This window comes from Haemorhous mexicanus, chromosome 1 (genome assembly GCF_027477595.1).
Source record: "Haemorhous mexicanus isolate bHaeMex1 chromosome 1, bHaeMex1.pri, whole genome shotgun sequence".
In the NCBI taxonomy this organism is placed as follows: Eukaryota; Metazoa; Chordata; class Aves; order Passeriformes; family Fringillidae; genus Haemorhous; species Haemorhous mexicanus.
Window position 1 is genome coordinate 70,310,157 of NC_082341.1, and position 27,482 is coordinate 70,337,638.

General features: G+C 37.8%; 1 protein-coding gene across 2 annotated transcripts in view; it reads right to left on the reverse strand.

Annotated features, from left to right (window-relative positions):
• The window catches only part of CDYL (chromodomain Y like), a 104,826-nt gene that overhangs the window by 51,342 nt on the left and 26,002 nt on the right, over nt 1-27,482 (reverse strand). The window contains exon 2 of one of the 2 annotated variants that reach the window (XM_059853270.1): nt 6,531-7,188. The exons of the other annotated variant lie outside the window; for it this stretch is intronic. Coding sequence (XP_059709253.1) covers nt 6,531-7,188 — 658 coding nt within the window. The remainder of the gene's footprint in view (nt 1-6,530; nt 7,189-27,482) is intronic. 2 annotated transcript variants of the gene reach the window in all.

Below are 27,482 nucleotides of genomic sequence, written 5' to 3' on the forward strand. Positions count from 1 at the left end.
TCAGCTCATGTAAACTGATGCAACATTTATGTTTACCGGGGGCTACAGCTGTAATACAAATTCCAGTGAGAACAACACAGGAATCTTTCTAGCAACTTAGGCTGAGGTTGTTATGTCCAAACAGAGAATTTATTGGGAAATTTCTTACCGTCTTCTTAAAAAAAGTTCTATTCAGTGTTTTCTTTAAGGGTTTTTCAGGGACAGAATTAAGAAAGGAAAAAATTATGTATCAGTCTCCCTCCCCAGGGACACATCCTCTACCTCACTGCCACTTCCAGAAGGCTGATAAAAATAAGCCTGCCATTAAAGGAGCAATAGGTTAGGCCATTTATATATGATTAATCATTTATAAAAATATATCTCCCATACCTGGGATTGGGGAAAGGAAAGGGATCTCTCTTTTCAAAGTAACTACACTTAACACTAACTCAGCTGCATTAAAAATCTACAGCAATGTAACACCCAACTAAGACATCTCCATTTTGAGTACTGAAGAATAGCAGAGGGCAGAAAAGGAAAGAAACAAGTCACTTAGCCTTATGTTTCTCAAAAACGAAACCAAACTGTGCACTTAGATCCTGATTACTATTATTATGATAATCTGTTGTCATAAGCCAATACGGTTCTAAAGATAAGAGATTTTCACAGCAAGTTCTCAACCCTGGAGCTCCATGTAAAGGAACAATAATGTGTACTATAAACTGTAGAAGCAATAGGGCAGAGGGAAGACAAAAAACCAGAACAGTAACAGACCAATTTTCCATATGACATAGACCATGCACTCTACCATACTGCTTAAAACTTTTGCATTGATACTAAGCCAGAAAATATAGATAAAGAAGAAATTGGCAACAATTCAGATTAATTTCAGTTAAAATAAAACAGCTGAAGAACATGACTTTTTAAGACAGAAAGAAAAATTGACGTTAGGTTAAAATGTTGCAATATAGTGCATAAGGGGCATAATAATGTGAATTCTTAAGCAATAAATTCAAAAGTCGACTTCTGGAGGAAAAAAACCCCAAAGGTGTCCTTAGGCTTGATTAAATGAAAACTGCTTTACTCTTTAGTGATTTGCTGAACAGATACACAATCAAAGATAGAAAATTATGCACTTGTGCATTTGAAAAAAAGAAGTTTAACCAGTAATTTTAGAAGTTAAGAGGGCTTTGCAAAGGACTTTAACCCATTTAATAGGCTTTGGTTTGCACTAATAAAATATTTGGTTGCTTTCCAGATCACTCAGCAGAGATCAAGCCACCATCCAAGTGCAACGTACAAAACACACTGAAAAAGGAAGTTCTTCTCTTAGGGCATTTTTTTAAATCCCATTTTACTACTTAACCAGCAAAATCTCCCAACTAAGAAAAGGAGGGCTCAAATCTGTTTCTGTCCTTTCAGGATGCTAAAAAGAAACAAAAAAACCACTGTAACACATCATTCCCAACTTTCCTTTTGTTGTACTATAAATTCACAGCAATAAACTTCTTCAACTTTTCTCTTAATTCTGCTTTCTTAGAGGGTTTACATGCATGGCTTGTGGATCATCTAGACAACTCTGTGGTTCACAGCTCTGTCAGCTGCTGTGCTCTTCCCATGGGACTCTCAAGCTTGGCCAGTTATGCTGGTGACAGCAGACCATTCCTCATGAAGAGTTCAACACCCAGGCAGAGGCGAAAAAGTAACCAGGAGAATTTGGGAGGGAAGCGTGTGAGCTTCCCTCACCCTAATGAACAGAGAGGGACTGAACTCCTTTCAGCTGGGCTTGGTACTGCATGGAGAACAGATGTTACTCCTCAATTCCAGTGATCTCCATATTCCTTCCACACTTGCTTGATTCATTTTGAGACTAAAGCTATCAGACACTTAAGCAAACAGACACTACTTTCCTCTGGTGTTTGAGTGGATTTTTATTTTTCTAAATCTATGGGTTTCAATCCCATAAGCTGCTTTGGAGAAAGCAGAGAACAGGTAACAAACAAAACTTAAGTTCAGTCTTTTCTTCTATTTTTTTTTCTAATGCCGCTTTTCATTTGCTGACAATACCATTGTTTTGAGATGAAAACAGCACCATTATCCAACTAAAAAAATCAGCAGACACCCTTGTTCCTTGTAAGGTGCTACACTGCAAGCACCTTTGTATTGTCGGCCTGCTGCTCCTGCAAGTTGTTCATCTGAACTAATATGTTCAAGAAGGGAGATGCTAATGCCACCGTGCACACTGGTGGTGCTTGTGTGAATAACAAGTGATGTAATTTACTGCAGTTCTTGTATTTCTTCTCTTCCCATGTGCCAGCACCAGCCTGCATTATTCTAATTCTGACAACATATGCAGCTAGATGGGCTTTTCTTCCTTACTTTAGACTTTGAGCTTTGCTTGCTTTTCTGCCTGAAATTTCCCTTCTTGTGGCATTTATTCTCAATTACATGCACATGTTGGACATTGCTAGCTGAATAAAAACTGTAGCAAATATAGGGTTACCCAGAATAAAAATTACTAGAGTTTGCCAAGAAATGGTATTACCCTGACTTATGGTCCTTTCTAAAATTTCAAGACAACTCTCTAGCCCTGTGTGACTGACAGATCAGATTCCCTTTACAGCTTCTCTTCTCGTGCACTCTATTAAATACAACTTCCCTGGTTATTATGACCATACTATGCTGAAACCATTTGCAGTAAGATTTTGAAGCTACTTTTTAATACCACTTTGATGAAGGAAACTTTGAGAAACTTTTAAGGTACCAGAACCTGTTGTTAGACAAAAAACCACTTTTTGTCTTGCCTAGTTTTGAATAAAATGCCTTACTTGTAGGTGCCACTAACCTTCTCCACAACATTTAATTTCTTTGTTGTTGTCTTTCTTCTTTGTTCATCCATTCCAAAATTGCTTTTATTAACTTTTAGTAACAGCTGATGATCACCACATATTTCAAAATACCAGAACCACAGCAATGCTCAATTCAGTGATCTGTCCTCACTTCTTCCATACATCACCCTAATTCTTAGCCTTGTATATATATTACTCCATTGACTCCGTTTTCAAGGCCAAGTCTTTAAAATATGAACATTCAACATAATGCTATCCTTTTGATAGCAGCTTGATTTCAGTTTGCTGAGACTGCCAGCTCCCAGAGTAAACATGACTGATATTTTATTCCCCAGAACCTCTGTATATTTAAACAGATATTTGCTGATTGCCTTTTCTGAGACTGTAAGATTTTGGAACATGAACTGCACCATTAAAGTTTGTCTCAAAAAAAGCAGGATTAGGTGCTACGATAACAATAATATTTCCTAGTAATTACCGTCATGGCATTTTCATATGCATACACGTTTCTGGGATTTTTGGTTTGAAAATTAAACAAAATTATAATTAAAACAAAATAAATTATATTATTAAAATTATAAATTAAACAAACAAACAAAAAAAAAAGGTAAAAACATGGTTGGGGAAAATCCAATAGATTAAACACTGAGTAGTTTCACCATCCTGAGCAAGGACTTAAAGATCAACCTGAGTCACACCAATAAATAGTCATAGCAGCATACTCAAAATCAGGAATACTGTTTTCATATTGAACTTTGAATTATTTTTCCAGTATTACTTTAAAAAAAGGTAATTCAGTTTTAATTTTAAAAGTTGTCTCAATTTTTTTTGAAGTGTTATCTGTATTTTTCTAGAATCATTCAAAATTATGCTTTATGACTAATGATTTCTGTTTTGAGTAATTCAGTTTACCAAGAAAAACGTCTTGATAAAAAATTCCTAAACCAGCTCAAGTAAGAAGTTATTTTTCAAAACATGCTTTTGTCTTCCTGACAGCATCCTCCAAGTGGTAGTAGGAATTCTTAAAATTAACAGAAGGTGTATGTGGAGGAGGTGGGAAGTTTGGAAAGAGTGCTCCAAATGCCAGATCTATCATCTGTATTATTAATATGTCAGATCTGGTGCACATGAAGATGCATTTCTGTGCAATAAATACCCCTCATGATATATGATTCCTGAGGTCCTGCTGAAAATGTGATGAGCTGTCCATTTAAGACTGAAGGAATGTCCTGAGTAAGGAGCAAAACAGGATCCTGAACTGCAGCAGCCCCATGCAGGGGAGGGAAGCACCTATTTACTACACTCTTAATGAGTTGCAGTGTGAAGTTAAAAATAAAAACAGCAAGGAGAAGAATGCATCTTCAAGGAGTGAAAAGACAGCAAATGTGTCAGCTCAGGAAGCTCGAAGACCAGGAGAGCTCTAGAAGACAGGGCTGTCTCTTTTTGCTTCTCCCTAAATAAATAGGAGAAGGCCACGCATAATGGCCTCCCAGCTCCAGGCATGGAGCTTGGGCTTCCATGAGGAAGGTACATCAAAGAAATCCTGAAAAGTTAGGAAGAGAGACTGATGTCAGATAAGAGCAAAGTATTTTTCTTTTGCAACTTTTTTCCAAGTTTTATAATCACAGAAATACTGCATGATTGGAAGGTTACCCCAAAATTGTTACAGGTGAACAAAATAAAACCCCAATAAATATGGATATTTAGCATCCATTTCCCAGCAGATATGCACAGCTCAGCTTGGGGATCAGAGTGGTGTATCAGGGCAGACAGGGAAAGCCTCAGTTAATGCACTGATATGCCTCCAGCAGCAGACAGAAGGTGGAACATATTGTGTACATTTCATCAACCACGTATTGTGACTATCTCCTTGGCTCTCCTTTTTTGATCTACACCTTTAGGATCTGGTGAACACGTAAGTGTGAGAAAACTCTTGTATCGTCATCATCCCCAGAGCCAGTCAACAGCTTTCCTTGTTAGTTGCCCTGACAAATGCCTGGAAGAGTTGAAGGAGGTGGTGGCAGTTGAGGAAATTTTCACACAGCAGTGAAACAAGAGCAGATCTCACCTAACACCTTCTGTGTCACTCCCTTTCCCCTGCAGGCCTTTCTGCTTCCATCTGATGCCCTGTAAGGGGGCCCTTGCCATACCACTATTACCAAAGTGAGAGGTTGGTGGGAACGATTTAATCCGATCTACCCAAAAAGATCCTTCATGCCCCAGGTATTTTTCCTGGATGCCATGAGGCAAACAAACGAGATGCCAAAGGTAGAACTTATCAATCACTTCACTAGGAACCCCACCATTACTCCAAAATGCCAATTAACTATCATAAAACCATCCCATGCAAAAACACACTCCTCTACCTCACCTACTCAGAGAAATCTCATTCTGGCATCTCTTGCATCTTCCCCTTCAGCTTTGTTTACATCCTCTGAGATTTGCATTCCTTCTTTAGCCCATGCAAAGCAAGAGATATTCCTGGCATCTGTGTGTGCATTGCCATGGTTACCTAGTTCATCTGCAGCAAAATGGGTTGGTCCATGACCTGACACCGCAGCTCCAGGAACACATTCCTCCCTTGTCCACCGCTTCTCAACCTCTCTGGCAGCAGCTGTTCTTTTGGAAAATCTCAATGCAAGCAACAGTGGGGTACCCAACACAAACTCTCCCAAAGTCTTTAGCGCGTTTTTCCTATCCTGTGTCTCTAAGTGTGTTCTTTGGCAGGTCCAGTCCTTGAAAAATTCCAGACAATTTTTCCAGCAAGCCATCATCAATAGCACACCTGCACATTTGACCTGCTGCATTTTATTTGAGGGCGCAGTCTTTACTTGAAAATTTAGACTTGGAAATTTAGCCTCAAAAGCATGCTTATGAGAACACTTATGTCCACACGGCCCAGTCTGTCAGGGAAGAACAAAAGTTTGGGGCACAACAGTAAGGACCAAGAAATCATAAACAAGAGTCTCAGCTGGAAGGGGGACAAACAGCTCCCTCCTAGAAGAACAGTTTGGGTTACTTTGGTGTCACAAATTTTACAGTACAAATTGAATTAACTGTGACCTACTTAGATATTAGCAAGCCAGACATCACTCCTAAATAAGTGTTCAATATCAAATGAGGTATAAACAACAAAATATTGATAAAATATAATGAAAACAAATTTCAATCCAGGCAGAAGGCATATGTATTTCCACAATTGGCTCAAATTTTCACAGAAACAAAGCTTATTAACTTTGTTTTTTAAGCAACATCACTCTTACAGTTTTTTCCCCCAGACAACATTTATAACAAAAGAGATATATAAACTGTTATTAAGAATCCTTGCTAACACCATTCATCTCTTCCCACAATTAATGTTTCCAATATTCATACAAAATTTGACCTATTTAATAAATTTAAAGCAATGATGTAATATCTGGAAATGGTACACTAAATATGTGTACCACACAATGTCAAGGCCAACACAGATGTATCTGATGGTGATTCTGAAAACACAAATACCAATAAACCTCTGCAAGGAAACCAAAAGCTGTAAAATTCGAAATGGCTTTGTACTTATATAGTTATGAAAATAAAGTGAAGTTCTCCAAAGTTGATTTAGTGTGGCTGAAACAGAGTGCATAATTTGTCTGCACCTCAACTGCAAAAAAACTCCAGTCAAATGAAAATCACCACCAAAATGATGACTTGTACACCTACCTTTTCCATTTATTGTTAATGCTGTGGCTGTAACTGGCACTGGCAATTGTGGCACTAATGGATGTATCCTTGGTCGGCTCCCCATCCTTGCACGCTCTGCACCAGGTCCTAACAAAGCTCCCACAGGTTTTTCTGCTGCTACTTCTGGTGCTACAGAGTCATCTTGATCTTGTTCTATATGGTCCATTTTATCTGGGCTTTCATTCTGGAAGCCATCAACTGTTGTCCGGCTCTTAATTGGACTTTTGGGCACTAGGATTTTAATACCTGATTTTGCAAGGTCCATATTTTTACGTCCAGAAAGCGATGGTGAATTGTTTTTCCGGAACTTCTGTGTGGCAGAAAAAAGTTGACTATTTTTTGACTCGTGTTCTTTAGTCATAACTAAAGATTTAGAAGATGTCTTTGCAAAAGAACTATTGGTAGACCTAGAAATTTGTTTTCTGGCATTATTTGGAGAGGTCCTGTTTGTCCTGGTTAATGTGCTTTCTTTCTGCTTTTCATTGTGGCGTCTGTTAAATTCATGTATATATTCCTCACAATTGACAAGGTGCTGTTCTGGCTCCCAAGTATCATCTTCACTGTCGTATCCTTTCCATCGCACCAAATACTCTGTTTTTCCTTTCTTGTTTTTCCTCTTGTCAACAATTCTCTCTACCTGTTAAAAATAAAAAAAAAAGCATTAGGCACAGGGAGATTTACAACTCAAGAGAGTGACCTGCATGTAAATAATTTGTTAAGTGTAGACAGATTATAAAATAGTCTTGTAGTTTTGTAATCTGTACTGTAGTTCTATAGTATTACAGTCTTTCATTGCTGACAGGAAATCCCTCGCTTTAAACTTTAGATTATTACTTTTATCTCAAAAACATCTTCTAGAATATAAAAATTATTCTTCACTAAGTATTTTGCATGCACAAGAATCTGAATATGACATCTTAAAATTGACAATCACCATTGGCCTCAGAGAAGCTCTTGCACCAACTTCAATGTGGACATGATTTCCCTCTCTCAATATAGAAGTCATGTTTAAATATGCTGTATAAATACAGGGTGTTTACCTTACCAAACTTATCAATTTGATATTGTTTGAATAATTTGCTTGCTTAGCATAAGGCATATGTGAGAATCTCCTCCTTACAGTGAGCTAATCTTTAGCTATCGGGGACAATATGGAACAGCTTAGGAACTGGGGCAAATTCAGATGATTTTTTTTTGAGAATTCTTGTGAAAAGAGAATTTGTTTTTGCCAGAGCCTTTGATACACATACTTGAAAAAATTACCATGCCTCACTTATCTGCAAACAGAGATGATATTTATGTCACAAGTATTAAGCATGCACATTCTACAACTGCATGTGGAACCCATGGGCTGGAGGAATTCAGGCACTGGGGTGAAGCAGGCAGGGTAGACAGCAGCAGACAGCAGCAGCTGCAGGGACAGAGGCTCATGCCTCAGACTAAAACTTATGCCAATCAGGCTAATCCTGTGGAAAGGGAATTCTTTAACTGAAGAAGATATAAGTGCAAGCTACTCTTAGGGTTTCCCCTTTTTATTTCATTTTTTCTACCCAGGCTGATTCTCCTGGTAAATCCTCCATCCCACTTCATTTCAGTTATGGGACTGATACAGCTTTCTTACTCATCTCTCTCTTCTTTTTTGGTAATAAAAAAGGCAGGTGTTTGGGACCGTTATTTATTAATTTAACTCCCAGCCCTTCATAAAAAAAAAAAAACCATGCACAGAAGCTGAGATCACACCTACCTAGAAGAACGTCTGAAGAAAGAGTGACATTTACAGGAGTGGCATTAACCCAATGGAATGTCTACAGAACAGTTTAGAAGGATGGGAGTTAAATACAAGGACGTATGGTGCACATATAACCAGTGTACATGTACGGTATATGATTCATTACCAAATGACATGACTGCTGACAACAGATCTTCTTAAGAGTGCATCTCAGTTTTACACGTGGTACTCCCTGGTTTTCAACAGTAAGGTTAAATGGTTACTATTATTATAATCTCAGCAGCAACATAAGGACATACCCTACAACTGCATGTGATACCCTGCAGGTGTTGTACTGCGTCATCAGGATGTTGCTCAGCTCTGTCTGCACAGGTCTTAAAAAAACTCAACCAAATCAACACCACAAGAATAAGAATCAAATACAAACAAGCTCCACTTTTGCCTTGTTTACCTGTTCAATGCCTTCTATAGAGACATGCAACATAAATTGCCTAAATTTTATTTAAAATCTTAAAATACACTAAAACTATTTTATTCTGATTATTTAACTTTCTAGTAGTTACTGGGATTAAAAAACCAAGCAGCTAGAAAAATGAAACTTGTTTTTCCACAAAACTATTAAAAGGCATCTTAAAAGAAAATGCAACTCCAAGAGTTGATGAAAGTGACGACAGAGAGACACGCCTTCAATTTTTTCTTAGTAGAGACTGAGTAAAACGACCTTCAAATATTAAGTCAGAAATGTTAAATTAAAAACTAAGAACAAAATCATGAATCAAACTTCCTATCTTGTCAAAAAAGCAGTTATTGCTACTCTTGCTTATCCTCTCTGCCTCTCTTGACCTTCTAAAATAGACTTTAAGAGCATGATTCTCAGAGAAATATCTCTACTACTACCAAGGTATTTTTATTCTCTAATACAACATCTTTGTAATGAACAGCATCAATTACTGAGCACAAAGTCCTACCACTGTCTTTCAGTACTGAAAGGCCACCCATTAAGGACATGCCCTTTTCAAGTAGGAAGCTGTCCCTGTCATCCAAAAAACCAGATACCTTGCAGAGATAATAGATGAACTCTAGAACGGGAGACATAAAAATCCATTCTTAACCTGATGATTTATGGAGCAAGCAGAAATGCATAAAGAAAACAGTTATATTTAGCTGTATTGTCCAAGCCTGCAACAAAACCTACTTTGACATTGCTCTTTTTGATTAAAAGGATTTTTTTCATAACCCTTCATTTTTTCTTGAATACATCTTTTGTTTTATTTACAGCACAAAAATTACAAGAATTAACCTGTGATACACAATTTATCATGCAGATTCAGAGCTTTAGTGAGGGACTTCTTTTTTTGGATTGACTCTGTTTGGTTAGTCTGACTCCCCTAGAAGCACTTGAAAAACTGCTCAGGAATATTTTTTCTGGATACTTTTGCTGATGATAACAAAGTGTTAACTTTGTTAAGTGTTTCTCACCCAGAGCTGGGAGCAACATACAGCCTTTGTGATAATCACACTAGAAATGCTGACTAGTACTTTGTGACAACTACCATTTTTACAGTGTCCCATGCCCTGTCCTATACCATGGGGTAGTACTTATTTTTAGAGATTAAAAGGTTCTGTACTGCAGGATTTGCCATTAATGGTTAGTTCTTAAGTATTGTGGAAGAATCACAACAAAAGACAAAATAACATTAAAAAAAGATAAAACAGATGTGAGGGAAAGTTATCAGGCAAACTACCTGGGTGGCAAAAATCTCCCAGTTTATTTTGGCATGCTAAGTTATCACTTTCCCCACCTGGGGGGTACTGATCAGTGACACTCAAAAACTCAGCCAGCAGAAGAACTGACAGAAAAACAATGAACTGCTCAGAGTGAATCCAACATTGAAATGCACAAATTATAATCCCACCAACCACAACTATACCTGAGATTTCCCATCTGTGAAATGGCAAATTTCCCTTCCTTCCATGAATGTGGTAAAATTGGTTCATGCTTGAGCTCCCTCCCTGAGGATTTTAATTGCTTTTATTAGCAAATTATACAGAATTTACACTCAAAAAAATTCCCAACAAATGAACAAACAAATAAAAGTTTGTATGGTTGCAGGCTGAAGTGCTGTCTGGCTACAGTTGCACCAGATGAAAATGACAACATTGCAACTCCTCCCTGTCCTGCGCTCAGAGACAACAGCTCCTCCCCTATATCAGCACAACTTCTTCTGTAATTATTCCCTAATGTAGTTCTGTCAAAGTGACCTGGTTTAGATATTAAGAATACCTGAGTTAATGTAGGCATCCTGAAATAACTGGTTTGGAGAGCAGCCACATATGCGGTGTTTTCTGACACATCTAAGAGGACTGCAACTTTCAACAGAGGACAACACCTATAGGCTGGACTGGTCCAGTAACCTCATTGTCAGGAAAAGGACATGCATTCTTAAACCCTATACAAAAGATCATACTTTGAACATTTGAAAAAATTAAACTAAAGGTACATCTGTCGGGGGGTGGGAAGGCAACAAAAGACAGAAAAACCAAAAAAAAATCATGTGGGCAGGTAAATATTCAATGAGTATTGCCTTGTTTATAATAAATCCATTGTACATTCCCATCATGTTCCTTTCTGTCCTCACACTCGTGTGAGGCTAAATTAAAGTTTACAGAATGGAATCTACTGGACTTCATACTCTACCTGTTGTCTGTAAAATATAGGAGAAGGCCTTGTTCTGTTAGCTGAAGGCTATGTTTACATTACTGTTTTTGTTCAGATCAGTAGTGCAATTTGGAAGCAAATCTTTCCCTCCTCTGCACTATTCCTGCTTGCTGTGGAATGGTTTTATTCACAGACCAGTTCTGGTATACAGGATGTGGATTCTTTATGGAGAAATATAAACTGCAAGTGGAAAAGTACCAATGCATCTGTCACGCTTCAATCCCTAAGGGGGCACAGAGATCCAAGCAAGTAACACCTCTGAACACTTTCAATACATGTAGTGGCATGGATATTTGATCCTGAGGGGCACCACTAAATCTAGTCTAAAATAAAAGTGCTGCATAGCAGAATATGGAGAGGTGGGGGCCACAGCACCAACTGCTTCACTCTACTGATTTTCTCCACTTGAGACAAATTACTTCTGGAGATATTCCCCAAGTCAAAGACAGAAAGCTGGAATAAATGCTAGCCTAACATGGCATATGCATGCACTACAAGTGAACAGTCACCCTTTCTTAAATTGGAAACTAATTCATACACAAATGGGACTTAAATGATCCCCATAAGCAATCAGCAATGTTTACAAGTGGTTCTATCTTCCATTTATTAAAATCTTGCAGAAGTCAACGATAAACAGTATTCAAATACTTCTTACTGCAAATAAAATAAATGCATTCTACATTAAAAATCAACTAATAAATAGCAGCACACCACACAAAAACCATTAAGTGCCATGTTTTGCTTAAAGTAGTTTTGGGGAAACAGTTATTAAAAAAGATATTTGATGAGGATGTCAAAACACACCTGAATGTCTGTAAAATGTGCACTAAAATCTTATACGTAGACATTTTATTAGAAAATACATAATTTCCCATAGGATGACTTAAGGCCAAGTCAGAGTATTGCTCACTGCAGTCAGCACCAGCAGGGAAATTTGAAAAACAGCTTAACACATACACGTAGAATATCAATATCTGTATTGAAAAGAATTCAAAAAACCAATATTGTATGGCTTAAGATCAAATAGCATCATTAAGAAATTACACTAGGATGTCATCTAAATCCCAGAGTTCACCTTCACTGCAGCTCCACGTCGCTCCACTGACGCGAGCCTGGGAGAGCACACAGCAGCCCGCTGCCACATGCTCGGAGCTGACTGATTTGGTTAGCAGAACAGACTGATTGGATTAGCAGCCCATGAATTGCTGTAAACCGAGCTGCTGCATCCTTACGGCCTGACTGCCCTGAGTGTCTGTGCAGTACAGGACTGGCCATGGTGAGGCTGTATTACATATATATTGTTCTGGAAGCCAGAGCTGTACAAAATAAATGTGGATCAGATGTGGGCAGATACTGCCTTTCTGTCAAATTAGCTTCAGCACATGATGCAGCTTTTGCATTGCTTTTGTGACAGCTCTGCAATGAGGGATGATACCTGACCTGGCCCAAGGCCTGACAATGCTGAGTCCACTAACTCGACTGTCTTCAGTCTTCATCCTACCAGCAGGATGAGTTCATACAGGGTCATCACTTCCCAACCCACAGCCAATCCTAACCTCCTTTGGAGGCAGCAGTGTGTGCAGAGAGGTTGGAACACATTCATGTCTATAAGCAGGAGTCCCATAAGGGACTAATGCACTTCCTGTGGTCCTTCATGCTAGCAGTGCAATAGAGAACTGCATAGCTCAACCCTCCTTTCAAAAATTTAACAGCTGTGATAAAACAAATATTAAGATTTCTCTTTTTCCCAAGCTCTATTTCAATCAAAGGCTGTCCATTTCCTTTAGGATTCCTGGACACAAGTCACGCAAGAGCTAATTTTGAGGCTATCTGTAACATTCAACTAATATTGTGGCTTGCAGGTTATAATTCACATTTCAATTCACCCTCTATATAAATTTTTAATCAAGTTGCCTATAAAATTTCAATTCTCCCAGTGAAGCTCATTATTTATCATCAGCTTTAAGTTTTATATCCTTTCATGGTCTTAGCAAAGACAATAGACAAAACAGTTTAATTACTGCATTCTCATCAATGCCAGTGATTCTAGGGAATCACAACTATGGTGCATGCCTTGCCTGGCTGCACAGCCACCTCCTGAAAAAGCATTTCAGGAAGTTTTGTACTTGTACCTACATTAAACAAACTAATCACTGTATGTGCAACTCCTTTATGACATATTCAAAAGTGGAGATCACAATCAGAAAGCGGATCTTTGTAAGAAGCCTTTTCTGTACAGGACATCAAGGAAACAGGTGTGGAGGGAGAACCTGTGACAAAGCCACTTTGCTTTGGAGAAATAACTCCCTGGATAAACACTTTGCCTGAGACTTACTTCCTCACAAGTCACCACTGATGACTGATGCTAAACTGTCAGCATCACAGATCTTTCCAGATATAATTTACTGAGACATAGTTACAACAGTTGCAATGCAAGTTACAGCCTACTGCAGAATTCATCAACTGCTTTACCCTAATTATAGTCACCTAGCTATTGCAAGAATGCTTAGAAAAACTTAATCTCATTTTATCAACTCACTGTTCACAACAGTTCTAACCTTTTATGTACACCAAGGTAAGACAGACATACATTTTCTACTTCGCACAAAAACAAAATGAAAATCCATGCAAAGCTGATAATATCTGTACAAACATAATAAAAACAATTAGCTGCAATGATGGATTCTTACCAAACACACACTGTTTTCCTCCTTTAGAATTAAGAACAAGTAGCATCAAATAGGCTTATCATCTTATATGGAAAAGGTCCTAATCACAAGAAACTATTAAAAAACACTAGCACTGAATTTAGGATACACATTATTGGCAGTCAAAGCTGTTACACAGTATTACTATGTTTATTAAATTACTAAAAATTTTATCATTACTAGAAGATTTCACCATCACCCACATACAGAATGCCAAAGGAAATTCTTCCCATTTTCAATTAATTTGTAAAAACTACATGTTAGGGGGCAAATCCTGGATGTTTTTTTCCCTGAGGTAAACATTCTGTGTGCACTTGCCAAATTGTCTTGCTTATATCTCTCCACTGCAGTAAAAAAAGTGAAGGTCCAAAACCTGGTGCTACCAATGTTTTGCTAAATAAAAAAAATATAGAAAACTGAAATGCATACTTATTATTGGCAACTCTGGCAACATGAAAAACTCTTAGCCAAAGATGCCCGTATTTTGGGCGTGATAGTTTGTGAAAAATGTAGAAATAATCTAAAGCTACCTCACAGCTTCAACAGCTTGACAACTATTTACTTAAAGGATAAGGCCAACAGAAATATTGTCACTTTGTCCTTCAGCAAGACTAATAAAGACTTTGTCAATATTAAGCATCAGGACTACAGACTTGCTTTCAAAGCAGACAAAACTGGAACTTCAACCGTGCTCAAGTAGAAATGATTGATAAAGATTCAAAATATTTTATCTAAAAAGAGTGTCTTAAGGAGAGAGTAGGTCACAGCAAAACTGCATTCCAAGTGTTAGAGAACACTTTGCCACAGCTAAGCAAACTCCAGAAATGGGAATTGTAACAAGAAAGAGGAGCAGAAAAAATAAAAATCATAGGACACTTGAAGAGTGAATTCGGTATGCTGTAGTCAATTCTACCAAATTTCATTTAATTCTACAGCAGTTTCATCTACCAACACCAAACAAGGCTTTTCAACAGCCTACTGCCTACAGAAGCACCCGTGACAAGTCTGCTACTGTAGAGCTGACCAAACCTCAGTAAGAAGGGCACAGACCTCAGCTCTTAGAAGCTTATTCAGTAGCAGTCTCTTCTTCCTTTTTCCTCTTAGAGGTCTGGGGATGTTAGTTCTAAATATAGTAGCAAGAGCCTTCTCTGGAATCACTTCATCCAAGAAGGCACGATACACACTTAGAGCTTCCGACCTGGCTCCTCTCACTCTTGCATCAAAAGCTTATTTCCATAAGAAATAAAGCTCCTGGATACAAGATCATGACTGAATTTTTGTTTTCAAATACAAAGATGCTAAAGAATTCTAAATCACAGTTAAGAACAATATTATTTGCTGGCTCCTTCTGTATTCCTTATCTCAATGCCAACATGTCTTAGAGGAATGTGTGTCCCTGGTCACTCTAGTTGCAATAGGACTTCTCTCAATACTTGATCTAGAAAAGCTGGTGATACAGAACTTTCCCCTAATTAATCAACCTCAGTGCTTGCACATCTGCCTCTTAGTTGTGACATTCTATTTCTTTAAGAGATTTATTAGCAGATGAACCATTTTTTCCAGACAGAAAAAGGTATTTCTCTGGGTCTCAAGTCTCTCCATCTTTAGTCTGAACCTAAACTCATTTCTTATTTAATATCACTGCAGCTTCCATGACTACACTCTCCCATTCACTTTTTTAACCAGGCTGTGGGGTACACATAAGGATGGTTGCTGGTAACTGTGCTTGGCAACGATTCTTCCAAATTTCAAGGTTTTAAAGTTTATTCATAAAACCAGGTTCTACAGTGTTCGTCCACTGAATACCTTCCTAACAACAAAGGCTCAGAGTACATACAAATATGTTCATGATCTTCACACATAATTAACTTTTTACTAGGCCTGCCCATTGCACACGAGCAGTACAAGTTCTGCAGTAAGATATGTATTCAAATGACTTTCTTGTTTCATCAGTATTTGTAACTTCCTAAGCTTTATTCTCCAAACATGTCAATCAGAAATAAACTACCCTACGCTGCACCACTGGTTTTAACACACATATATCTCCTGCTAGTGTAATTTGCATGAAGACACATTCCCAATAATTACCATTTTCCTTAAATGCATCTAATGCTTACATACATTTTAACATCAAATCACTAATTACTTAACCTAACACATTACACTGGCATTATAACTCCTGAATCAAAGGGATTGATGATTAAAGATTGGTTTCTGTTGTCTTTTGAAAATATGCACTGTCTTAAGCTCTGTTACTTACTGATCCTATCCACCATCAGTTCATATATGCATACTAAAGTAACAGACACTAGGTATTAATCTGATTACTCTGATGCTGTCAATAAAACATCTCCTATTTCAAAATCCCTCATGCTTTGGCAAGGAGAACAAATCAGAAGAAGCAAAGTGTTTTAGGCTTGGAAAATGTCAGCTTCATCAACAGCAGCTTTTGTTGAGGTAACTAAATTCATCTTTCAATAATTCAGATTTTTTTTTAGAAAAGCTGGGTAGCAGCAACTTCTCTATTACATGGTTAACATGAATTTCTGAAGCAATACACATATAAAAACCTTCTCCGTAAGCATCTTCTATTTCCTGTAATCTGGAATGAAGCAGGATAAGGAAAAACACATGTAGTTTCCTAGAACTGGATAACAAAACATTTTAAAAGGTTATTTTTTACCCAAACCACTTCTTTCTGAACATTATTTTTCTACAGAAAGAATCATTTTAACAGTGGCTGCAGCATGAAGTAGCCACTGAACTCTAGACAAAACACTTAAAAAATTGTGTCCTTTAAGGTCACAACACAGATACTAAAGCAACCTGAACTATCTGTACTGCAGATTTTGCCACGGCTCTTAAAAGTCGGTGAATAGGCAGAACTTCTTCCCAAAAAAGGACCACAACCGAAGTCTCCATTTAGGCAGAAATGATACAGCACTACAACTTGCTCAAGTCCCTCCTTGAGAGCAAAGGAACCAAGAGTTACCTTCTACAAGCACAAATGTCATTCTCAGTCTGCATTCCAGTCTTTCCCTCTGCACAGATGTCATATAAAATAACCTGTCAACTTTCTAATATAACTACAAAAATATGGTAAACAAACTATCACCCACTTTTTGCAGAGAAAGAACATATTGTTCTGTATTTTCCTCCAGCTATGGATACTACACTGGCTTTCGGTGTATCCTTACCCACCTGCTGGACTTTTGTTCTTTGGAAAACAATAAAATCATCTCTCATGCTGTCTCCTTCACTTTCGGTTGCTTTATATTCCTTTCCCTCTGTCCCCGTGTGAATCTGATATCCTATTTGCAGTGCTTTTCCTAATCCCACATCACAGTTTGCTCTCCAAAATATGCCTTGAGGATTACTTTCCTCATAATTTTATAAGGTAATGATGTATTAAACCCTTACTCATATCTCCAGATTCAACACTGAAGTAATTTGCAAAATACTCTGCAAAATAACACTTATTTAAAGAAAAATTAAAAATCATCATGTTCACTTCAATCTAAGCAGCTGTTCTTAGTACAGCAACTGTTCACAAGAAACAGGTTTTATTATATAGAAGGTATTTCAATTTAGACCCAAACTTTTCTTTTTGCCTTAGTTATTTCAATGATAAACCTAAAATTATTTCTATAGTGTAGAGAATAAACAACTGTCTCATCTCCTTCTTTATGAAACAGACAAATTCACGAACTTGAGGTGTGCACGGAGAATCAAGACTTAGGCATGTAATACACTGGCATCTATCTTCCTCTCCACTGTCTTTTCACACCTAAAGTAAGTTTAAATACACACTGTAATCGTGAACACTTCTTTACTTAAGAACTGGTTTTTATATATAACAACACCCTAGCTATATTGCTCTTTCTCCATCCAAAAAACTCTGATATTCAAAGTAATACCACAAAAAGAATGTGAAAATTTATATAACATTATCTTCACATTGCAATATAAGCTTTATTTACAGTTGCCTGCACTGAGAAAGTCATCACAGGCCAGTGTCCTCAGTGGGGAGCTACCCTTCAGAGACAGCTACTGAAAAACCTTTTTCCTACAGAAGCAATGCAAGTTGGTTTCTTTGCACAAAGAAGTCCTCAAATTCATAGTATGCTAGCCAAGATTGAGCCAGTTGGCCTTCCAAACATCTAACCTTGGTAATCCCTGCCTCCATAAAATAGAGATAATTCATTTAGAAGCAAGTTTCCAAGTTACAGGAATATGGCATCATAGTTATTTCTTCATAACCCAGTTACAGTAACATTGAACTATAAAAGCATATTTTTCTTTCTTTAAAATTTCCTGGAAAGACAGGTAAGAGGTCCTTTTTTTTCCTATACATTTGTCTTTATGCTTAGCATTATTAGTGTATCCAAAGAATCTGTACTGCAAAGTACAGATTCAGTTCCTTGCCAAGTGTTTGTCTGTTTATAGAAATAGTCTCATTTTAAAAACATTTGGAATTCAGAATCGTCATTAAAACAGATACATTCCCTTTTATCAGGTGTTGCTAATTAATCTAGTCATTTGTTGTCAATGCCCAGTACCATCTGTAAATTCAAAATAGCTAGTGATTAACTTGAATATATTTTAAAGAATAACTTTAAAACACGTTTGTATATAAGAGGTCTTCTGTGATCATTTTGGATAGCATTTTTAATACTTTAGCACCATAGTTTACTCAGCACAGGATTTCATCTTATCTCTATAGTTACTAAAAATTAAACTAAATTAATTCATATTGTTACTGTTACAGGAGTGGTACAGAGAACAGAATTTAGTCTCTAAAACAAATGCACAAATTTATATGCAATCCAAAGCACTAATGCGTGCGTAAATGGATTTCCTGAAAACCGTGTCCAGACTACTGTACTTTATCATGTAGCTCATGAGACTGCATCTTCCACACCTTGCTACATGAGCAACCCAAAAAAATTCAGATTTTTCCTTGCTATTTTTAGAATTACTAATCAGTCACCAAGATATGGCTCTATGGTCAGACCATTCAGTGGATAAAGCATTGGCAGGATGGCCACACATGAAGAGTTTAAGTCAATGGCCCGATGTCCATGAGGAGACCAGTGATAAGTGGTGTCCCTGAGGGGACTGTCCTGGGGCCAATGCTGGTCAATATCTGTGTCAGTGGCATGGACAGTGGGACCAAGGGCACCCTCAACAAGTTCACTGGTGACACCGAGCTGTGTGGTGTGGTGTGGTTAGTATGCAGGAAAGGAAGGGATGGCATCCAGAGGGACCTGGACAAGCTGGAGAGCTGGGCCTTTGCAAACCTCATGAGGTTTAACAAAGGCAAGTGCAGGGTGGCTGACAAAAAACTCAACATGAGGAGCCGACAGCATGCAGTCACAGCCCAGAAAGAAAGTGGTGCCCTGGGCTGCATCCAAAGGAGACTGGCTAAAAGGCTGCTGGAGGTGATTCTTCCACTCTGCTTCTCTCATGAGACACCGCCTGGAACACTGCGTACAGTGCTGGGGCCCTCAACAGAAGGAGATGGAACTGTTGGAACAAGTTCAGAGGAAGGTCACAAAGTTGATAAGAGGACTAGAGAAGGTCAGAGAACAGGCTGAGGAGGTTATCAGAGAATATGCTCAGCTGGAAGGGTCATCAACTCCAATTCCTGGCCATGCACAGCACCAACCCCAAGGCTCACATCACGTACGTGAGAGCACTGTCAGTACACTTCTTGAACTCTGCCAGGCTTGGGGCTGGGACCACTTCCCTGGGGACACTGTTCCAGTGCCCAACCACCCTCTGGGTGAAGAAAATTTTTGTAATATCCAACCTAAACCTCCCCTGACAGAGCTCCAGGCCATTTCTATCACTAGGCACCACAGGGAAGAGATCAGTGCCTGGCCCTTCTCTTCCCCTTGTAAGGAAGCTGTAGACTGCTGTGAGATCACCCCTCAGTTTCCTCTTCTCCAGGATGAACAGACCAACTGGCCTCAGCCACTCTTCATATGGCTTTCCCTCAAGATCCTTTAAAATCTTGATTGAGGAGAGTTCAGCCTGGAGAAGAGAAGGTTGCATGGAGATCTTGTAGCAGCCTTCCAGTATCTGAAAAGGCCCTGCAGGGAGGCCAGAGAGGGACTCTTCATCAGGAACTGTAGATATGACAAGGAGTAACGGGTACAAACTGAAAGAAGAGAAATTTGGGTTAGATATACAGAAGAAATTCTTTACTGTGAGTGTGGTGAGGCAATGAAACAGGTTGCCCAAGGAAGTTTCAGATCCCCTGTCTCTGGTTCATGACAAGGCTGGATAGGGCTTTGAGCAGCCTGGTCTAGTGAAAGGAAGGAAGGAACCCCCACAGCTATAGGGTTAGAACTACATGATATTTAAGGTTTCTCCAAAAGGAAACAATTCTATGATTCTACATACATCACTGACTAATTTAGATTTTAATTTTAAACCTATGCTTTTTATAATATTGAGTGACATTAGTCACGCCATCAATGGGAAATAGATTTTTTTAGCTCAAAACAATGAAGTGTTAGGTAAAGTTAAATACCCTTTAATAGCTCTTTCAACTTTTTTCTTTAAAAAAGTGGTTTTCTCTTAATTTTTTCTTTTTTTTAAGACATGGTAGTAATTCAGCAACATAACTTCTGGAGGAATATTTATTAATAATTAATATCTATTTAGGGCTTTTTCTCTTGAACACACAAGGTCTTTAAAAACTCCACCTTCCTAATTTTCATAATTATAACCCATGAAAACAAACATCTTTGTTTCACAGTCTGTTGAATCCAGAACAACTTGGCTCTGTTACTGTGAGGAACATGACTGATTCCTTCCTTTTCCAAAAAGTAGCAATGTTACAAATTAAACTGGTGAATGAATCTCCCTAAAGTTAAATACATCCAAATTGTTTTGGCTTTCAGCTGGTTTATTGTGTAATCATCCCCTTATGTGATGCAAGTGAGACAGAGCAGAGAAAAAAGGAAGTGGAGATATAGAAGTGATAAGTTTTTCTGGAACAATATAATGTGGAATTATGGTGAAAACTGATGCAGTTCCATAGCAGCATGGTTTATATGGGTTTATCATGAACAGAAAGGAAATTTAACCCCGGGTGCCTTAACCTGAAAAAAATCCCAGAGGTGAGGGAATTATCTGAAGGAATGCATTATTTTTGGAGATCACTGAATACTGAGTTTACATGCATGAAAATAATTACAATTGTATACAAATATCATAAATAATTAAATGCATAGCCAAGAATTCTTAAAGACTAATTAATTACATTTTAAAAGTACTGGGAATGTATGAATTAAAACCTCTCAATTTGTTGCCTGCATGTTTGTCTTTTACTTCTTGCTTTTAAAATGTCTTCAATTACATGAGGATATCAGAGTTTTCAAAAGTCACTCACCTTCAAAAACTTTTCTACCCAAAGTCTTTAATTATTTGTTTTATGACATGAATCTTTTCAAAGAAATCAAGTACAATGTGGTGCCAAAACAAAGGATTAGGACTTTATTTTTTTCTTCTATTTATTTCTTCTGTATTCCTTATGCTGACTACTGCATGTTTAAGTAAGACTTGCTTTCTATCAACTAACACAGAGAATAAGTAAAAATGAAACCATTCCCATCCAGAAAGCAAATAAACAAAAAATTGCAAGGATCTCACATTGGTTTTTGCCATAAGCACAAGAAGGGTTAAGTAAAAGGTTTTATTTTTGGCCTATAGACATAATGTCATTTTAGCTTGCCATCTCACATTTAGAAATAATTATTCAAGGGCCAAAGTGGAATCTTCATTCAGAGTTCTGTTTCACAAACAATGCATGACTGCTTCCAAACTAGAAAAGCATTTAAGCCAAACTTTTAAAAAATTTTTAAATCAAGATAGTCAGATGCCAATTTTTGAAATAAATTATCCTTCTGACAGTTCCGTAAGTCTGTGACATCTCACAGAAGGCAGGAAAAAGGAAGTGAAACAGACAACTCTTTAATTCTAAAGCTACTGATGGATGTGAAATTTCATCTTGGTTTCAACTCTACATAAAGACTCAGTGTCACTTTGAAAAAGAAATCTGGGGAGAAATGGTTTATTTCTATAAAGGATTCTGTATGCATTGGTATGTGCCTTAGAGAATCCTGCTACCAGCACCTGACCTTAAAACAGGCTGCTTTTCCCCCTGTACACAGGATATGAAAGATACACTGTCACAGACCAACTACTGCTAAAGCAGACTTATTTTGCCTTTTTTTTTTTTTTTAGCTCAACATTTTGAGAGCGACAGCCCTTTTGCTGAGTAATGGGTGTATTAGAAGCAGTCCAAGCTTTCTTCTACCGCCAACCATAAAGTTACTGTTTCAATCTGCCTCCTTACACCCAAAATCACAGCTGGATACGTCATGCTGATTGTCTCTTACACCTTCACAGCTTTCCACATTAAAGTGCTGTGATTCTCTCTATCAAAGAATTTGAAGCTAGTTCTAAAGAAAGTGGTGACATTCAGAATTAAAGTGAAAATCTTCAAGACTTTGCTAAACTGACAACTGAAATTAAGGTTCTGCTGGCAGTATTTAAAATTTACATGTCTATGCAATGGAAATGCCTGTTTTATACTGGTGGGACTGGACTGACATGACAACTTTACACTCTAACTCCCTAGAACAGAGGGTACTCTGAGAGGCTTCTTTTTGAAACTTCCGACACTTGCAAGGAATGGCAAGATGAGTTTTACACTAGCCTATGTGTAAAACTGAATCCTCTGCCAAAACAAGCTTGACATCTCAAATACTCTAAATAGATCCTTATGAGGACCAGTGGCCTTCTGAGTGTACTTTTCTCTTACGTTTTGTCCAAACTTATTTCAGTTCCCCCCATCTTTTCCTCAAAGAAACCTACCATACTATCTCTTTTTGTACTACCTGTTTGCCATGGGGTTCATCTTGTTTAAACCACTCATCACAAATACAAAAATGCTGAACTCTGGGGATCAGACCTTTTCCCAACTTGGAAAACCCCAAAGCACAATCAAAGAAATTTTTGAAGTTTGTCTCAGTTTCTCAAGAACTGCGTGGTGTAAACTCAAATACCATCCACATCACACGTGTAGTTGTCTTTCCATCTTTTTTTTTGAGAACGGATGATCTCAATTAGCAAGAACTATCAGTTTCCAAAAAAGGAAAACCAAAACAGACTGACCCTTCAGTTAAGAGGTGTATGATATGATGAACAGGAAAATGAATAGGAAATGTTTCCTATACTTCCCTTAACAACAAAAAAGAAAAGCAGGGAATACTTAGTGGAAAAAAGAAAACCCCAACCAATTAAAACACAGACAAGTTGCAGAATTTATTGTCCCACTGCATAGAGGAGCAACTAGGCAAATTCAGGATCTACAGATCCATTATAGATTAGTAAACACTAAGTGCAGACCATAACTCAGGAAGCTCTTAAATTACTGCTCCCCAGTGACAAGAAGGGTATGCCAAAGGAAGATCCACTCTGTGCTCTCTTGTTATTCTTTATCCGTTCTTTGCCACCTAGGTAGATTTTTGGGCTAGTTCAGTAGAGCATTTCTTATATCAAAAGCTACTTGGCATTTTTAAGAAGTATAAAGATAAGGATTAACACTTCACTGACAGTAGGGTAAAGAAGCTTTATGGAAAAGCTAAGGCCACCAGCAGATTAATCAAGTGCTTGAACTGGAGTAGTAGTCCTCATTTTTGGTTTCATTCACACCAGTGACTCAGACCAGAGTCTGAGTTACAGAGGCAGCCTGGAAAGTGTAGGCAACATAAAGACAACTCGTTATTAAATTTAACTGTTTCAGGAATTTTTCTAATTCAATATTTTTTTATCAGTGAGGCTGTTTTCATTAAATCAATTTTAACATGAGGAATTTCAATTCTTCCCCAAATTTTACTTTCTCTGATCAATAAAATCATAAGACATTTTTTCACTCTTGGTCTGATACAAGTCCTAACATCTCAACATGACAGTTAAAGCAACTGCCTTAATGTAATTCAAAATCAATTTAACTTCCTTTTCCTAGAAAAGTTGACAAGATGGCCTCTCTTTGGAGCTCCTAAAGCCCTCACCTTTCATAGAATCACAAGACCTTCCTCAGAAAATTATGCATTTCCTCACATTATGAAGGCAATAATCCCCACCTGCCCATCCAGGAAGCACAAAAAAGACAAAACTCTCTGCACATTCTGAGAGAAATAACTTGGCCGAATGTCTTAACTCTTTTGGGTAAATAATACACTAAGGTTCCTAAACAGCAGTGCCCTGAAGATAATATGACACAGAGGCTAAATGAAATGCAGGTTGAAGGATCAAAAGCCAGCTCAATGACAACATTTCCAAAAAAGATGAGAATTTTTACTGTTAAGAAGCTAATTTCGACTGACTTTCACCGAGAAAAATGCCCCCAACTGACCTCTATGGTTCCTCCCAAACCCTTCAAAAAAACCAAACTGTGTTTGTCAGAAATTTCATGTTGAAAATTTTAAGTATTAGCTAGCTCTTCAGAGAAAGGCTTTCACAAGGATCCTGATGTTGAAGGTTTATTAGCTTCCTATCAGGTGGAGGACCTGAAAACAATACTTTAGGAGCAGAAAGCCACCACACAGATCCAGATTACCCGACCCCAAAAGTGAAGTAGGTGTTCCACCCAGTCTCAGCACTTCACACCCTCAAAGGAATCCAATCATACCCTAACACAAGGTGATATTCAGGCAATCACATACCTGGGATACCAATGACAGAGACCTGAGGAAAGGCAAAGCCTTGCCTTCTAAATTAAAACACAACCACCACACGCCTGCCCCTCCCCCGCCCCCCCAAACTTTCATAAGAATATATTAAAAGTACCAGGATAACTGAGACAATGGTATCAATACAATTTTCCTTTTGGAATGGCTGCTGGTGCTCTCTAGACCATCCCCCAACACTAGCACAGGGTTTTTTAGCTATACAACATACTAGTTGGGGAAACAGATTCAGGTTTAAAATGCCACAACAGACAAAAAAATATTGTACACTTAACTTTGTTTCCAGTATCATGTTGCATCACAATTGATCAAAATCTATGCCGTGCAGAGGGACAGAAAGGAGCAGCCAGGTACAGGAAAAGTGGCACCTGTGCTAACTTATGCCAACAAAACATTAATCTTAGCTGTTTCATTTAGGGCTGATGGAACAGAAAGAAGGTCTAAAGATGCTTACAGGTAAGCTATTGTGTTGCAGGTAAATTATAAACAATAACCAAAACAGGCTGTCATAATTTCACTGTTACTTTTCCCCAACACTTTTATCAATTATAAGGATATTACAGCTCCTGAAAAATCCCTTTAATCCCTTTAATCAGTGGAAAGCTCGTCATTATGAGAAATAACTGGGTTATTTTCCTTTAATTATTTTTTCTGCCAGCTAAGATGCATCACAAAGTTTTTTTGTTTTACTTTGAAATGAAGAACTTTGCCAGTAACTAGAAGATAGAACCAAAACAGAGAAAAAGGTCTTTAAAAAGGACAGCTGGGTGCAGCTCAGAGACCTTGTTCTTGGGTTTGATGGCCTTTGCAGGCATCAGATATAGTTCCCACTGAAGGCAGCTCTTCCCTGGAATTGCAATTTCTCCCTTCTCCTTGATGTCATTTCACAGTGCTTATGACTCTTGAGAAACAGCACCACTGAGCGATCAATTACAATTGTTCTGGTGCAAATACCTTTGGAACATTTTGTCTCACTGTCCCAATATGTCTTACGGTCTGGTTTTATCTTCCTTATCTTCTTTTCCTCTCTTTCCTCCCCACAATCCACTGCCCCGTACTAACTGAGCCCATAGAATATAAAATACATTTTAAAGTGTTGTAATGTTCCTACTAATTCAGCAAATCAAGTCAAAGCTTAAAGAAGGTCATTTCACCACACCACATCACTATTTCTCTGGTTCTCCTATAAGGGAAGTTTCCTGACAAGTGAACTACTACACAGTCCTACTGTTCCCACCCCGAGGGTGTCCCAGACCCTTCTCTTAGGAGAAGCACTAGAGTTCATCTGATCTCAAAAGGAGGACACATGACTTTTTTATCCCCCCATACTCACATACTTCTTAAAAATGCTATAAAACTCACCAGCTCTCCGAAGTGCCTCATGACGTCACAGCAGCTCATACAAGGCAGGAAACTGGAGCTTGGGATGGGTCAAAAGGGAGACCTCAAAAAATCCACATTCAGCTCAGACTCAAAGGTGCAATTGAAATGCACCTGGAAGCTCCATCCTCTATTGTTTGGATACTCAGGTCCAGCCCCGTGTAATTGAGGACATTTTCAATCCAAGAGTCTTCTGACTCGTGAGTCATCCTACATTTTGATGAGTAGTTAACGCCACATTCACTTTCTCAATTAAGTTCGAATAGAGTTCGGTGGAGGTTTTTTTTAGTGTGGTTATCATAAAAAAAACCATCCCATAACCTAACAACTGCAGACAGAGAATTAGAAATAAAGTAAACCACACCAAATAGAAAGCCAACTTTAAAGGAGAAAATAAAGCAGAATTCAGGTACTGCAAATGGGCTAGAACAAAGTTCAGCTAGCTCTTGCTCAACTTGCTTTTTAAATTTACTTTTCCCACTCTATCCTTTTCTTCATCTAGCCACTAATCAAATTTACTTTAACTCAATTTTGTTCCCACCTTCTTTCCTATTCCTTTTAACTCCCCAGGACACACACACACAATGGGAATGAATCAAATCAATTTAGTGAGAGCTGCTTCTCTGGTTCAGTTCAATAATCTTTTTACTCCTCTTCAACCATATCTGCAGCTTCCAAAGATTCGAGATCCAGTTTTGTTTCTCTTTCATTACATTTTGGGAACAAATCCTTTATGATTCAGTTTGTTCAGTTCTTCTTTACAGGTATACCCTTCCCTGCTGCACCACATAGGTGCTTAAATAAGAATGAATAAATTCAGAGGCATGGGAGCAGCAGAATAGATTCACTGGAATTAAAATACTCCCAAACCAACACAAACAACCAATCTATAAGACCACCACAGATGTAATCCTGGTTTCAATCAAGGTTTTCTGCTGGTTTGAATCTTACATTTTAACCGCAGCTACATCCTACATTTTAAGGAAAGGCCCACTTTTGATGGTTGGTATTGTATAATCAAAATTATAAATCCCATCTTTTAACCATAGCTGGCAGGTTTTTCTGAACAGGACAACACAGTGGGATGTTAAAGGTGTGAAAAGATTTAACTGCTTTTTTATTCAGTCAGGAAATGCATCATTCTTAGACCTTAAAGAATTAAGGAAACTCAGGGTTTTATTTATATATTTTTTAAAGGATATAAACTAAAGTTTTGCTACAATGAATGAAGCTTACATTTCTGATTGCTTATTTTAGTATTATTTAACTAAATAAATAGGTTATTTAACTAAAAAATAGGTTATGCACTTAAATACTTGATTTTTTTTCTTTAATTAACATTATTTCATTATAAATCATTTTAATAACATAATTCGTAGCAGGGAGCTAAACTTGGATTTGTGTCTATGCTTCAAGATTTTCGAAGTAAAATATCTGAACTCATACCTATTATTTTATTTAGAAAGGAATATATAAGACATTGATTTCTGCAATGAAAAATGTTTTCCAAGCTTTTAGTAAGTTATTCTATTGACAACTGAATAATCTGGAAGGAAGAAGGTGTGCATCTAGAAAAGGTTTGCCACTACTGCTAAGAATGGATTAGGTGTCTAAATCTACCTGCCCACA